Here is a 14,229-nt window from a genome sequence, read left to right as displayed (position 1 = left end):
AACCCGAGCCGATGGGTTGCACGCTCGCTTCACCACAAGCAAATCACTGGAGGGTGGGTTTGGGTTTTTCATAAACCAAATGGTTATTCATATTTATACTGTATATATACATATATTTAAAAACTGAGCTGGAGGAAAGCTATTAGTCGGTTTTGTTAGCTTAGACAAAGACAACATGGTTAAAGAAGGCAGGATTTGTTTACTGAGAAGCTTTTTTCCCTAACAAATTATTTACCAAGAACTTATTTGCACAAATGCTCTGGTAGCTGTCGGCATGTTTCTGTCTTCTCTTAATTCCTGTTTAAGACACAGAGGTGTGATAACGCCCAGGATTAAGTTATGTTAATGTTCATTTTTATTTATTAATAAATTTATTTATTTTATTTTTTTTACTAAAAAAAAAAAAATGACAAAAGTGCTGGCTTGAACCTCCAGGTGTTGGTGACCATATAGTGCAGTATTTTAACTAAATAAGGTATAAAAAGGACAAAGTTTGTGTTGATTGCCATTTTGTGTCTATGGATAAATGTTGGGGGAAGAAATTAATTTAGGGTCAGGTGTGAGGATATTGTAAACGAAAATAAAAGAAAAACTATCATGTTTTAGTCAACAAAAGATGCCAGGTCACACATTTCTTAAAAAAATGTAAAAATGTTTAAAACAATACTGAAGGCGTTTATTATCCAAAACACACAATAATCTCCTCTGAACAGTTGATATTGAGATGTTTATCTGCTCCTTCTGCTCTGTAAAGCTTCATAACGGCTCTAATCTGAGCTGCTGGTTGTTAATTGGTGATTTCTGAGGCTGGTGACTCTGAATGAACTTCTCCTCTGCAGCAGAGCTCAGGTTTGGTCTTCATGAGAGACAGTTTCATCATGATGGAGCTCGATGGGTTTTACAAACACACTCGACACGATACTGTTTTTTACAGGAGCAGCTGACCTTCACGTCTTAAAATAACAACTGACTGTTGGTGTTGTTGCAGAGGAGACGTTCATTGTTGTTGTTACTTAATTATCTAATGCCATGTGTGTTATTTTATTATTTTGAAAAAAAAAAAATCCATAATTGTTCTAGAATGTAGAAAATCAGGTTAAAATAAAGAAAAACGTCCAAACTTTCGACTGGTTCTATATTTATACAGTAGATGCGAAATCTAAAATTAGAACAACATGGAAAAACAACCAACTAAACGTTTCTCCCTGGAGGTTGTTTTTACATAAGGATAAAAAAAAAAAACACTTAAGAAAACATAAGAAATGTGTGAGAACTATGAAGCTGTGTAAACACCACCTGAAGGCAGAACACGCTGCTGAAACCCAAAACTGTGGAGATTAGATCTGTAAAGAGAGCAGGTCTTAATGAAACACACACACACACACACACACACACACACACACACACACAGTGTAAGTGTGGTGTTATTATCATTCCAGTCTGACTTGTTCGCTGGTGTAATTGCGTTTATGTGTTTATCCTACAGGACAATCAGGAGCTCTGCGCATATTTACACACCAACAACACGTCTGAAGGCAGACGCACAACCCACGACTCAGCCGAAATAACGTGGAAATCATTAGTCACACCATCAACATGTACACGTGGAGGGACACACAGCAAAGGAAAAATAATCTGACTGTACTGTGCAAAAGTCTTGGCTCCCCTGTTTCTTCATGTTTTGCTTCCAAACAGTCATATTTTCACTGTAGTCATGAGGAATAGTTCCCCAGGCGTCCTCAAAGACTTTTTCGTCTCTCATTGTTTACAGTCCAGTCCCTGTACCTGAGCAATTTCAGAGGAATGTTGTTTGCTTGTTAAGCCACACAGTGACCTATGAATCATTCAAGCATTAAAAAAACAACATCTAACCCAAGATGATCAGGCCTACGATTAGTATACTGTACCGCTGATGCTGAAGTGCTGAAGTGCTGAGAGCTTGGAACAGACGAGAGGGGGAACGAGGTTGCTGCTGAGGTTGCTACATGGACGAAGCCATTTTTACATCGTGTCTTTTGGCACTTTGCAGCCTGTTACAGTAAAACAATAGTTCACATTTCTCTGCATCATTTCATTTCAGACTGAACGTCAACTGGATGACTGAGAGTCTTCACAGATAAAGGGGTCAAGACTTTTGCACATTACTGTGTGTGTTATGCTTAAGTGAACACTTAAAGAGCCCAGCTGTCTATGCTATGAGTATACAGGTTTTAGTTATTCAGTCAAAAACAAATATTGATTTTCGGAAGGTTGTATCACACACACATGTACCCAAGTCTCAGCTTCTACTGGGTTGTTTAACACTTTGAAAAAAAAAGGTTTTATCCGATTAGTTCATCACTTTCTAGAGTCCTCATCCCTTTTTTTCAGCCCTGTTCAGCTTATCTCACATGTTGAATTTGAATCTGGCAAACATCAACACATCATGAACTTAATTAGATGCTTTCTAATGAGATTAAGGATGTTATTATTATTTGCTCGACCAAACCCATGAATAAATGGCAACATTCCGATGTCTAGATGAACGTCACAGAAGCGTATCCTCTTATAGTGTAACGTGGGCGAGGCTCAAATTCTGTAAGACGTTTTGCAGAAACTCCATCCTCACTCATCACTTTTAATCTGAGCCTTTAAGGGACTTTATTTTTGTTTTTATGTCAGTTTGGTGTCAGTATGGACCGTCCCAGCGTGCTGTTCTGCCAGTGATCTGTTGGATGTTTGGATTGAACAGGTCCGATTCTTAACACGTGACCCGCCTAATCTTGTGAAAACCACAATGTCTAAATCTCAAGAGTGAGCGTGATGACATTCTGTTCGAGATGGTGGGTCTGTAACAGAAGATTTTACGATATAATGTCATTTCTTATATACAGAGCGAGGATGTGATTGAACCTTCAAAAGTATTCTCTCCTGTTCTTCACATTAAGCTTTATCGTTAAGATAATATCGGCTCTGTTTTGAAAACTGGCATGGGTGTGGTTGTTCCATAAATCAGTCAAGATTTTCAACTTTCACATCATACCGAAATCTGAATTACCAGGACTTGTGCTGCGTTTATTTCCTTATCTTGTTCTAGTTGTATCTGTTGACAGAAGACAAACCTGCTGAGCACCTTCACAAGGTACAGGATCCATCCAAAGACCTAACCGTCGTACTGTAACACATTAAAGACATTAAAGGAACCATTTAGTTCCTGTTTTTTTCAAAGAGTTTAGGTTATACACTGCATGTTTTACCTGTAGAATTGAGGATCTACAGTACAGTAATTCCCCAACATATACGAACAAGTTCTGTTCTGAGAGATGAGTCCGTAAGTCAGACAAACAATGTGTAGGTACTGGGGTACTAACACAACTGGCTGTACATTATTATACACGATTATACCAGAGCAACATCTGACAAAAGACACTGAAGCAGCAGTCTTTGTGAAAATTAATATTTGTGTCATTCTCAAAACGTTTGGCAATGGGAGTACACAGAATAAAACTCACATGTTCCATGATCTTGTCTTTGTTCTTTACAATCGTTGTTGAACAATTCATGTTAAAAGAACAAGCAACGTCTGCGCTCTTTTCACCTCGTTCCATTCTTTGAATTATTTCCACTTTTGTCTCCATTGTTATTGCTTGCCGATTCTTAGCAGTAAGGCTTCATCGCCGGACATCCTGGGACGGACACTGCACACACCTGACGATGTACATGTGACCTAACTTCCATGACTGAACATGCGAAGACGACAATATCGTCGAATGTTCATATGTAGGGACCTTACTGTGCATGCTATTACTGTGTATGCTATTATGTGTGTGTGTGTGTGTGTGTGTGTGTGCTGGAATTTTTTTTTTTAAATGATCATGTGAAAGATACACAGATACACAGGTAAGTGATAAGAAAAGGTAATTAGTGAGTTTTTTGGTGGGATGTTATTTAAATATACAGGGTGGGAGACAGTGAACTACGCCGTATTTAATGTCTATAGAACTTCGTAGTGGCGCCACCGTGGTGACAGTTAGCACTGTCGCCTTGCACGTCCAAGGTCTGGGTTCGATTCCCAGGCAGATATGCAGTTTAGGCTAATTGGCGTTCCCAAATTGTCCGTAGTGTATGAGTGTGTGCCCTGCTATGAATTGGCACCCTGTCCAGGGTGTACCCCGCCTCGTGCCCTAAGTCTTCTGGAATAGGCTCCAGGTCCCCGCGACCCTGAATACAGGATTAAGTGGTATAAAAGATGAGTGAGTGAGAGAACTTTGTGTTGCTTTTACTGTGTGTTCGTGGTTAGAACAGCATTTTCCAGGATGTTGGCTGGGACAACGTGGAGCTCATGAATGGCCTCCAAGAAGTCCAGATCTCACTCCATGTGATTTTTTTATTTTTCCCTACGGGGACAAACAAAGGCGGAGGTGGACAGGACAAAGCCTCGCACGCTGGAGGACTTGGAGACATGGATTCAGCGACGTCCCAAACCACGTCCCTCAGCAGACATTCGGAAGCGCGCTCCATCCCCAGACGTTTGGGGAAACTGGATGACGTCACCGACGCCTACGTTGGAATTGAACGATTTGCTTTTATTTCCCTACATGTACATAAAGTACATGTACAATTTGTTTCAATACATTTGTTTTATAAATATGGACCTTATTAAAAAAAAAAATCTTTTTTTTTTAATGCCTAGTCACTTTTCTCCCAGGAATAGGATAAATAAAAACAATCTTAACGAATATACGTCAATAAATCTGTATGCCTTGGTGTTGTAAATGATTTCTTTCATTTGGTGTGTGTGTGTGTGTGTGTTGGCTCTTTATGGAAATGTGTGACGCAAAAGATTCGGCACTTTGAATGTGCGTCAAGCGTCTGAACCCGGAACTGCCGAGCGTCCGCGGCACCGCGCATGCGCGTACGGGAGGCGAGGCGGGGGGGGGGGGTGTGGGGGTGATCTATGAGGGGAAGGAGGAGGAGGAGGAGGTGGGGTGGTGGAGGTGTCTCTGGTGACGTCACGGCCATGGCTATTTTGCGGCGTGTGTGTTTTTCTGCGTTTCATTTCCAGAGGCGCGCCTCGGTGCGGAGGAGCCGGAATTCCACATCTGGGGGACAAAAACGCGCGCAGACGCTCCTCACACACACATCTGGATAGAGAGATATTCATATATTCACGTTATTATTATTATTTTAGTGAATAAATTTGCTTATATATCCAGAGAGAGAGAGGTTTGTCAGTAATTAGCGATGGAGCTCCCTGCGGCGGGAGAGCAAGTGTTCGCCGTGGAGAGCATCGAGAAGAGGCGCATCCGGAAGGTCTGGGGCTTTTCTTTCTATTTAACGCTTGAGATGTCTTAGGAGACTTTTATTGCGCTTGTATGGTTACACACTACACACACACTCAGGCACCACAACTTTGCATGCATTGATGTTCATTTTTATTATTAATCCTCCACGCCTTCATCCTCCACAGGGAAGGTTTGAGTACCTGGTCAAGTGGAGAGGCTGGTCACCAAAGTAAGACTTTTATCTCCTTCATCTGTTTCGGGTTCCTTCTGTGTCTTAGTGTGTGTGTGTGTCTTAGTGTGTGGGTGCATGTGCCAGAAAGTGAAAGAGTAAGAGGAAGCGAATAGAAGATGCAGAATGAATTTAATCCCGCGCGCGCGCACTCTGCCATCTCCGCAACCGGTTTTTCTTTTTCTTTCATCTTTTTATTTAAGAGCTTTGCGTTGGTTCGTTGCGGAATAACTGAGTGCATACATCAAAAGATCCGTGTAAGAAAATAAAGAAAGTCTGAGCAAAACGTGTGCGCATGCAAATCATTTACAGGCCGAGGCACATTGCATGTTTTTTTTTTTTTTTTTTTTTGAAGCTCATTAAAAAAAAAGTGTTTGCAGAAAATCTCAAAAAAAAAAAAAAAATGTCCGTGTTTTCGCTTCAGAGTGCATCCTGTTTACATTAAAACAGCAAAACACTTCAGTGAGCCAAAGAGCAATGATTTATGCTTATGCATCATTTATTTTATGATATTTAGAGTATATGTGTTTTTATGTTAAAAAAAAAGTACACACACACATAAATCATTTCCCCATTGCTTGTTATTGCTTGTGTTTATATATATATATATATATATATATATATATATATATATATATATATAAAATTCCTTTGAAGTATCTATCTATATCATTTTATACATATATAAAACAATGTTACATACATCAATGGCATGTTGCAGCATTGTGTCTTTAAAGCTCTTCTATTTCACCTTCATTAATCCCTATCGCTCTCTCTCTCTTTCTCTCTCTCTCTCCACCTACCTGTGTGTGTGTGTGTGTGGCTGTGGCAGGTACAACACGTGGGAGCCGGAGGAAAACATCCTCGACCCACGCCTACTCGTGGCGTTCCAGCACAGGTGAGTGCCGCGTGACAGCTGTTCACCCGCCTCTACACTTCCGGGTTGCCATATAGGTGTCTTGACAAAGTGTGACATCATCCTGTCAAAGACACCTTACAGCCCTTAGGTTTTATTCATTGAACTGTGGTAGAGTTACGAATTTATGATCTCGAGTTTTCGAAGTGTTGAGTGCAAAAGTTTACACACTCTTGAGAGGAGAAGGTGATAAGGATGATAAAAGGACAATGATAAATATAAGGATGAGTAATAAACCTTAGTAATAAAGCAGAGATAAGAAAACAGGAGAGTGCGAGACGAATAAAAAAGATAAACGATACGCAAATGAATTCTTTAAAAAAGTTAATTGATGAAAGAAACAATATATTCTACTTAAAAACTTTATAAAACAAATAAAATGTGTTTAAAGTAAAAAAAAGTGCAATCATGTTAGTTAATTAATTAATTTGTGGTAATTGTGGAATTTTCCTTCTTTACATGTAATAGTTCATAGCAGTGGAAAATTAAAAATTGCACCATAAATCAAGCCTTCCTTAAAAAAAAAAAGATACCAAAGATACCCTTTTAGGTTTGGGTTCATTTTATTGCTGATCCTGCAGCTTATTATCTACTAATATGTGTTTATTACATACTGTAGAGGTTATATTTTAATTAAAAGCCACCACTTGGTACTTTTCCTTGTTGCTGCAGATGTGGGAGTATGTTTGTACCTCTAGGAAAAACTGAGTGCCTGGTGCACCTGGCATCCGGATCAAATGTTTATTCTGTCAGTCTTTATTTGCACCAGAAAGGCCATCGGTGTTCTGTGCAATCTTATTATTTAACAGTACAAATGCAAACATAAACTGAACATACACGCGATGGCGTCTCGATAGTCAGCAAGGAGGAGGAGGAGGAAGGAAAATAAAACAAGGAAAGCACAAAATTGCATTCCAGTGTGTAAAAAACAAGCAAACTGGCAACCGAGGAATGCTCTCACTCCCTTATAATCTGCTGCTGTCTTCCTCTCGCTGTCTCTCTCTCGCTGTCTCTGACTCAGTGTCAGTCTCGGAGGGGTTTGCAAGACGAACAATTGTGAGAACAGAGCAGACGTGTCTAACATTCCTAAAACCAGTCAGAGACTCATTTACTGGCACATAAAAACACAAATATCATCACATCTCTCATCACATCCTGTTGACTGATTATTCATAGGCCGTAAATACAACTTTCAGATATTATCTCTCTTATTCACAAATCGCGGGGAATCTGTGATAATTATTTTAAGCGCCCGTGTTGCATGCGGTCTGTTGCTTGTGGGCGTGGCCTGTCTAGTGTAATTTATCTGGTGCTTGTTAACTAAAGGCACAAGATAAATAACACACTAATAAGTGCTAAAAGAAAAAAGACGATTTATTTACATGTTCGACTTCGATCTCAGATTTGTGCTGGCGTAGCTAAATGTCCCAGCTATTTATGCTCCACGGCGCCCTCTGCTGCTTCCTCCTAAGGTTTATGATGTTTGTTGTGAAGGTCGCATGTAACAGGATGCAACAACCTGTTGTTCTGTTTTTAATTTAAAGGAACCTGTTCTTTCATTTTCTGCAACTAATTAAAGGTAGAAGATGAAGTTGTTGGATGTGAACTCTTAAAATGAAGCAGTATACTGGATTATCGTTCACACTGAGCAGTGATTAATCAGATATTTATATATAAATATATGGATGCTTCATCACTAGAACTTCTCTGATTGATGGAGTACGTGATTGTATGATTGTATGTTTAATTAATTATTACCATACGAGTACTGCTTAATTATTGTCATGTAAGCATGACATCATTCTGGTACATAGCTAATCCCAGTCACATGTTCTCCAGAATACTGGAAGCTAGCGCTTGACCCGTAACGCCCCACCCGTCTGTTCCTTAATGTTTAGTGAAGGTGTAATGATTTTCCGCAGTGATGTATATTATTAGAACTAAAGCACGTACGCTTTACACACTTCAGCCCACACCGTTTAACCTTCACAGCTCGAACATAAAGAGATTTTCCGTGTCGCTACATACGTTAATGCTCTTTCGCCTCCCACCCCCGCCCGAAGGTTTACAGAGGAGCATTCTGGGCCGGCGTGTGTTTGCACAGTTTGTCGCTGGGGGAATTTCCTTCTCTGAACAAAAAGACACAAAATTTATCAGGGTTCTCCGACTCCATGTCGATGATGATGATGATGATGGAGATAAAAATAACAGGTTTTTACTTAAATGCATATTTTTGATTGTCTGGTGTTATGAGCTTCTCTCTCTGGTTCACTTTGAAGTGAAATATAAATGTGACCCAAATTCTGAATTAAGCAAAGAAGGATTTTTTATGTTGATTTTTTTTTTTTTTTTTTTAAATACAAGGATTAAGTGGTATTTAGTCAGCAGCGCTTCATTCATTATTTATATGCGGCTAAATTCTATTACTGAGACAGTTTGACAAACTGTGGAGACACTCCAGCCTGTCAGAATTCCCCGTCTCCATAAATCACTGTCAGGAATTAAATCAGGAGATTTACAGAAGAAGGTGATGGATGTCTCATGGATGTTGCAGTGCAGCTCATGCGGTGCTTCGTGCAGGAAGTCTGAGCGTCGCTAAAATAATAAAAATAAATTAAAAGACAGAACATGGAATAACGAGCGTCTGCTCTTAATTAGTCACGGAACAAGCATGCGATTAACAGGATGCAGTTTATAGGGGTGTGTGTAAAAATAATAAGAAAACCATTCACAATAACAGAGTCAAACCATCAAAAACCGGTTGGTGGAACAGGAATAGTAAAGATTTTAATGGATAACAATTAATGTCCTGTTAAATAATGAAAAGAAAAAACTGTAAGAGAACTTTAATGTTTCTTTTGAAACTGAGAAATCTTTTAAGAACCCCTGTTTTCTAAAGGAATGAAGGATGAATGATGCAAAGAGAACAAATACTGTGGAAAAACGAATCAAAGTAGATCAGTACATTGCTAAGAAGACGTTTTATCCAAGACTCCTCTCGGGACTCGAGCGCATGGGTTGTCGTGTCGCCGCGTCCATGATGATGAACAATCCGTGTTTTCACAGGGAGCGCGAGGAGCAGCTGATGGGGTACCGCAAGAGAGGCCCGAAACCCAAACTCTTTCCTACCCAGGTGAGACTCACACACACACACACACATACACACACACACACACAAACACAGACACACAGTCTCTCGTTACCAAGTTTCTTGGTATCTGGTGTCTACGGCTTTGCAATGCAAATGTTCGGGGAAATTGTTCAGATAAATGAAGCAGCACAGCCGACACCGCATCGTCTCCATACCAGAGACGGCTGTACCCAAGAAACGCTGATGTTCTCTTTATAGGAGACGTCCTGGTCTCTATCTCACAGCGCTGTCGAGTTCTGGATTCTGATTGGTGCTCAGGTTGAGGCTGACATTAATGGATTATGGTTTTCATAATAAGAGCTCATTCATGTTCAACAACATTAAATGTAACCATACAGTAAAAGGATAAAAGGTGTGTCATACACGTATAGGAACCTGTAACCTGGGAATTGCTGTGGTTTAGGAGGAACAGAACATTTAGGCACTTCCTGATTGGGGAAATTAATGAACTTCACGCTGGTAGACATAACTCTGAGAAATCTTTTTCTCATTTAACATATTTTGTGGCTTCACCTCACTTCAGGTCCCATCATTCGCCTGGAGATCCAGTGTCCTTCCTGACATCCATGATGCATCACATGGCAACGGCATCCTTGTCAAAACGCCGTCCGTCGATCCGATGCAGCAGTACCAACAGAACGGGATCAGGAAGCAGAACTCGTACCAAAGCCTGGACGACGTCCTGATCAACAGGAAGAACGTGAAGAAGCAGTACTACCAACTTGACAGCAAAAAGCACCACCAGTACCAACCCGACCCCAAACTTTACCAGCAGGAACAGGCACAGGAACCGGTTTTGGGGTGTCCGAGTGATGTGAAGGCCGTCAGGGATGTGGACCTCGAGAAGGTTCTGGATAACGGAAGGGGAGAAACGAAGCTCAGTAAAGAGAGCACGAAACCCGTGAAAGGACAAAACGGCAAAATGAAAATTGTTGAGAATAAGAACAAAAACGGACGAATCGTCATCGTGATGAGTAAGTACATGGAGAACGGGGGACAGCTGGATGGAGGGATGGAGCAGAAAGAGTTGTCGGAGAGGGGAACCAACGAGAGGAACGATGGCGCTGTGGAGAAATCCGAACACACTGAGAGGAACGGGTTAAAAAATGGCTACCATAAGGACGGCGGAAACGGATCAGTCCACCATGCTGCGGAAAGATCAGAGGTGATGAAAAACTCCTCTGGAAACGGCGTCCACAAGCGGCGTCACTCGGAACCTTCCAGCGACCGTCAGGACACTAAACGGTTCTTGAGCAGTCGGAGCTTTAGTGCACCAAACGCAAGCTCGAGTCCGGGTCAGAGCCACGTCACGAGCCTTAACGGACACCACGACCCGACTTCTGTGTTCTCAGGCTCGTGTCAGGACGAGCCGATGGATCTGAGCTTCGCGGGTTCTCGAGGAGCAAGGACCGCTGTCACGGACTTACGGACAAACAGACACTCGAACCCGGACAAGAAGGAGGCGCGGGAACCTGAACGTGCTTCGAGCTTCACACCTTTCCTCGGGAATATAATAATCACGGATGTCACGGCCAACTGCCTGACGGTGACTTTCAAGGAATACGTTCCTGTCTAGAAAAAACAGACATTAAAAAAAAACTACTGATTTTGTCACTGTGTAAATTCGTTGCATGTAAATAAGCTTTTTTTTTTTTTAAGAATGATCAAACGCAAGAAAAAAAAATTATCACTCCCAAAGTGGGCGTTATTTTTACAAGAAAGTGTAATTTCTGTCAAAGCTGCTTTGCTAATGTTTAGCATTGATCCCCCCCCCCCTCTCTCTCTCTCTCTCTCTTGTTTTCTTTCTCTCTCTCTCTCTGATGGACAGAAGGCAGGGCGTAAAGCACTTTCCATTCAATAAGTCGCAAGAACCTGCACCATCTTGAAGTGAACAAACTAAATTTAATTGCAGACTATTTAATGCACCTGCTGCTATTAGTATTTACATTTGTGGTGTAAAATGTGACGAACAGGGGTGTGGCGATGCGGAGTTTCGTATCGCGTTGTTCGCCACAGTGCTCACGGTGTCTGTATATCGGACAGTACGTTCAGCACTCAGCGTAATAATAAACCTCTTATAAAGAACTGAACATTAATCGACTTAATCGATCTAAACTAGAAACCTACGAGGGTTAAAAACTAAAAACACTTTCCCTAATCACGCTGCTTTTGAAAAGCTAATACGCTAACATGCTAACATATTAGCATACTAGTCCGCACTGATACCAGTGCATCTACACCAACATCATGTAAAGGAAACACTCTCTTTCTTTCTCTCTCTCTCTCTCCTTCTCTCTCTCTCTCTCTCTCTCTCTCTCTCACTCTCGTTGTTTGTCTTGTTGCTTTTCTCAGCGACTGGGAAGTTCACAGCTGCAGATATGAGACTCTACCCACCCAGCAAAACATTCAAAAACACATTTGTCCTACAGAAAGTTGGGTGACACCAGACACACACACACACACCCCTGCACAATGAGGGCTACGCATGAGGGGTTGCCAAGTCTGTTGCTTTTATGCACAATGTGGAAATATTAATTAAATTAAGGCACAATGACTTGTATATTTTTTCTTCTCTTAGTTTCAGCTGTGTGAGATCTACTTTGGGTGAATTGCTGGTCAAGATCTGGCAACCCTGTACAACCCTGACCAGTTTAATGGTAATGTTTAACGAGCCATTGTACATGTTTAGCCATGTTTGTTCCATTCTAATGCACGCTGCTAAGAGTCTTAACAGATCACACGAACACCGTGACATTATTATTTGTCTTTTCTTTTTCTTTCATAATTTGTGTCGTAATCAATTGAGGGGTTTGGTTTTTTTGTATTGTATCGAGCCATCGCTATCGATTCTGTAAATTGCGTATCGTTCCACCCTCTGCCGTGTGTAAAAATGAACCCGGATAAAACTGAGCGGCTCTAAACAAAGACACACAATCGTTTGTAAAAGAAACGATTTAAAAAATTTATCACAATTAATTTTTTTTTACGTTATCTAGAACTTTTTATTTGCTTACACTTTTTTGTTAGACAGTATGTATTCTGATAATATTCAGATAATAATTTAAAGGTAATTAACATATTCAAAGCTAAAAAAAACAAAAACAAATGACGCCAAATAGACATTTTAACAAAAAAATAATAATAATTTGATGAAATAAAGAATTAAATATCACACTGTTTGATGACATGTCTTCCATGAGGTGTACAAAAATATATCAGATGTTATTAATAATAATTACAATTTATTGTATTACAGAATTTCGGTACATGCCTAAAATTTGTGTTGTATTTAGTGATTTTTAAACAAGTTTTTTTTTTCCTCAAATATTCTCATTTCTGTTTCAGTTTGTAAAGCACTTACTGCATGTATTTGAAATGTTTTATCCTTAAAATCTAAATGTTTTGTAAAGTTGCTTCTACATGCCAGGTTTGTCCCAGACGTCTATCTCAGCACATTAAAATCTTATTTTTGTGTGATCACAGATTTTCAGATGGTGTGTGTGTGTTTATTTGTTCGTCAGGGTGTGTTTGTGTGTGTTAAGAGAGATAATGGACATTTTTTCCTCGTCATTCTGCAGATATCATCGTGCACTTTGTACTGTCTCTCTCTCTCTCTCTCTCTCTCTCTGATAAAGCGTGGACGGGTTTGAGAGTCTTATCAGCTCTGCAGCTCCGTGAAACAGGAATGTGCACGAGACAAGACGACATAATACAACACAACGCTGCAATGCAGTGCATTCTGGGTGTGGTGGGGTAAAATAAAGTGCAGGTTAAACAGCATCCTGTGATGGTGCTCCATGTGCTGTTCTATTAGTGTGATCAGTTTCATTGCCTCCCTGTGATGAGTCATTGTGTGCCTGTAAATTCTTTATATTAAACAAAGAGTTCATAATCCTCTGAAGAGAACAGGTCTATAATTCAGTCCTTTAAATGGCTTTATTTTTAAAGACTTGGAATTTTTTTAATTCCAAAACTTTTTCCAAGATTTTCAAGTTTTCTTTTGCAATTTAAAAAATATATATTTCTGTCATTTTTATGTTGCAAATTAAAGTCAGTGTAAGGTTAGTGTAAGGCCATCTAGGGTAATAATAAAAAGAAAATAGTGTAAATATTTAAATGTAAATATGTAAAAAAAAATAATTTAAGTTGAAAACAGATAAATATAAAGGCACATTTACTTAAACAAAACAAAAAAAAAACAATGCAATACTTATTTTATACAAATACGTGTTTTTTTTCTCTCAAGGTGCTGATACTTGGCCCTTGTGAGTTGCTTGTTTGCCTGATTAAGGGATAACCAATTAACTAATTAAATGTATTGGAATTTTATTTAATTATTGATACACTAAGCAAATATTAAATTCATCATAATATTTATAACTTCTTTTTCACATAACATTTTTTTTAGGTTTCAGGTTATAAGCTCCAAATAAGCCTCTTTTTTTTAAACAAGCTACAGTTATGTTACAAGCGGAACTCACGTGAATGCCAGAACAATATCGTAACTCCACTCTCACCTACTCTGCTCTACTTACACTTTAAAGTGTAATTTGTTTTCTTGTACAACTGTAGGAACATACTGTATCGTCTACCTGGCTGTATGATATGGATATCTAAGAGCAGGCATGTCAGGCGTGTGGTTCTACTAACACAATATCATTCTGCTTCG

The 14,229-nt window shown here is 39.8% G+C and overlaps 1 protein-coding gene across 1 annotated transcript; it reads left to right on the top strand.

Moving 5' to 3' along the window:
• The first annotated feature begins 5,027 nt into the window (after positions 1-5,027).
• LOC128526642 (E3 SUMO-protein ligase CBX4-like) lies at positions 5,028-13,050 on the top strand. The gene is made up of 5 exons (XM_053498719.1): positions 5,028-5,292; positions 5,450-5,493; positions 6,326-6,391; positions 9,476-9,542; positions 10,084-13,050. The coding sequence occupies exons 1-5, from the start codon at positions 5,224-5,226 to the stop codon at positions 11,134-11,136; spliced, it is 1,299 nt and encodes a 432-aa protein (XP_053354694.1). The 5' UTR covers positions 5,028-5,223; the 3' UTR covers positions 11,137-13,050.
• The last annotated feature ends 1,179 nt before the right edge of the window (positions 13,051-14,229 follow it).

This window comes from Clarias gariepinus, chromosome 6 (genome assembly GCF_024256425.1).
Source record: "Clarias gariepinus isolate MV-2021 ecotype Netherlands chromosome 6, CGAR_prim_01v2, whole genome shotgun sequence".
Lineage (NCBI taxonomy): Eukaryota > Metazoa > Chordata > Actinopteri > Siluriformes > Clariidae > Clarias > Clarias gariepinus.
Note: the sequence above shows the minus strand (reverse complement) of the source record. Positions and strands in the feature narration are given on the sequence as shown.

What these genes read in the sequence shown, in the direction of transcription:
- LOC128526642 (XM_053498719.1), top strand. Translation starts at nt 5,224, where the DNA reads ATGGAGCTCCCTGCGGCGGGAGAGCAAGTGTTCGCCGTGGAGAGCATC. An exon ending in AGAAGAGGCGCATCCGGAAG is followed by an intron (nt 5,293 to 5,449) that starts GTCTGGGGCTTT and finishes CATCCTCCACAG; the next exon opens with GGAAGGTTTGAGTACCTGGT. An exon ending in CCAAACTCTTTCCTACCCAG is followed by an intron (nt 9,543 to 10,083) that starts GTGAGACTCACA and finishes ACCTCACTTCAG; the next exon opens with GTCCCATCATTCGCCTGGAG.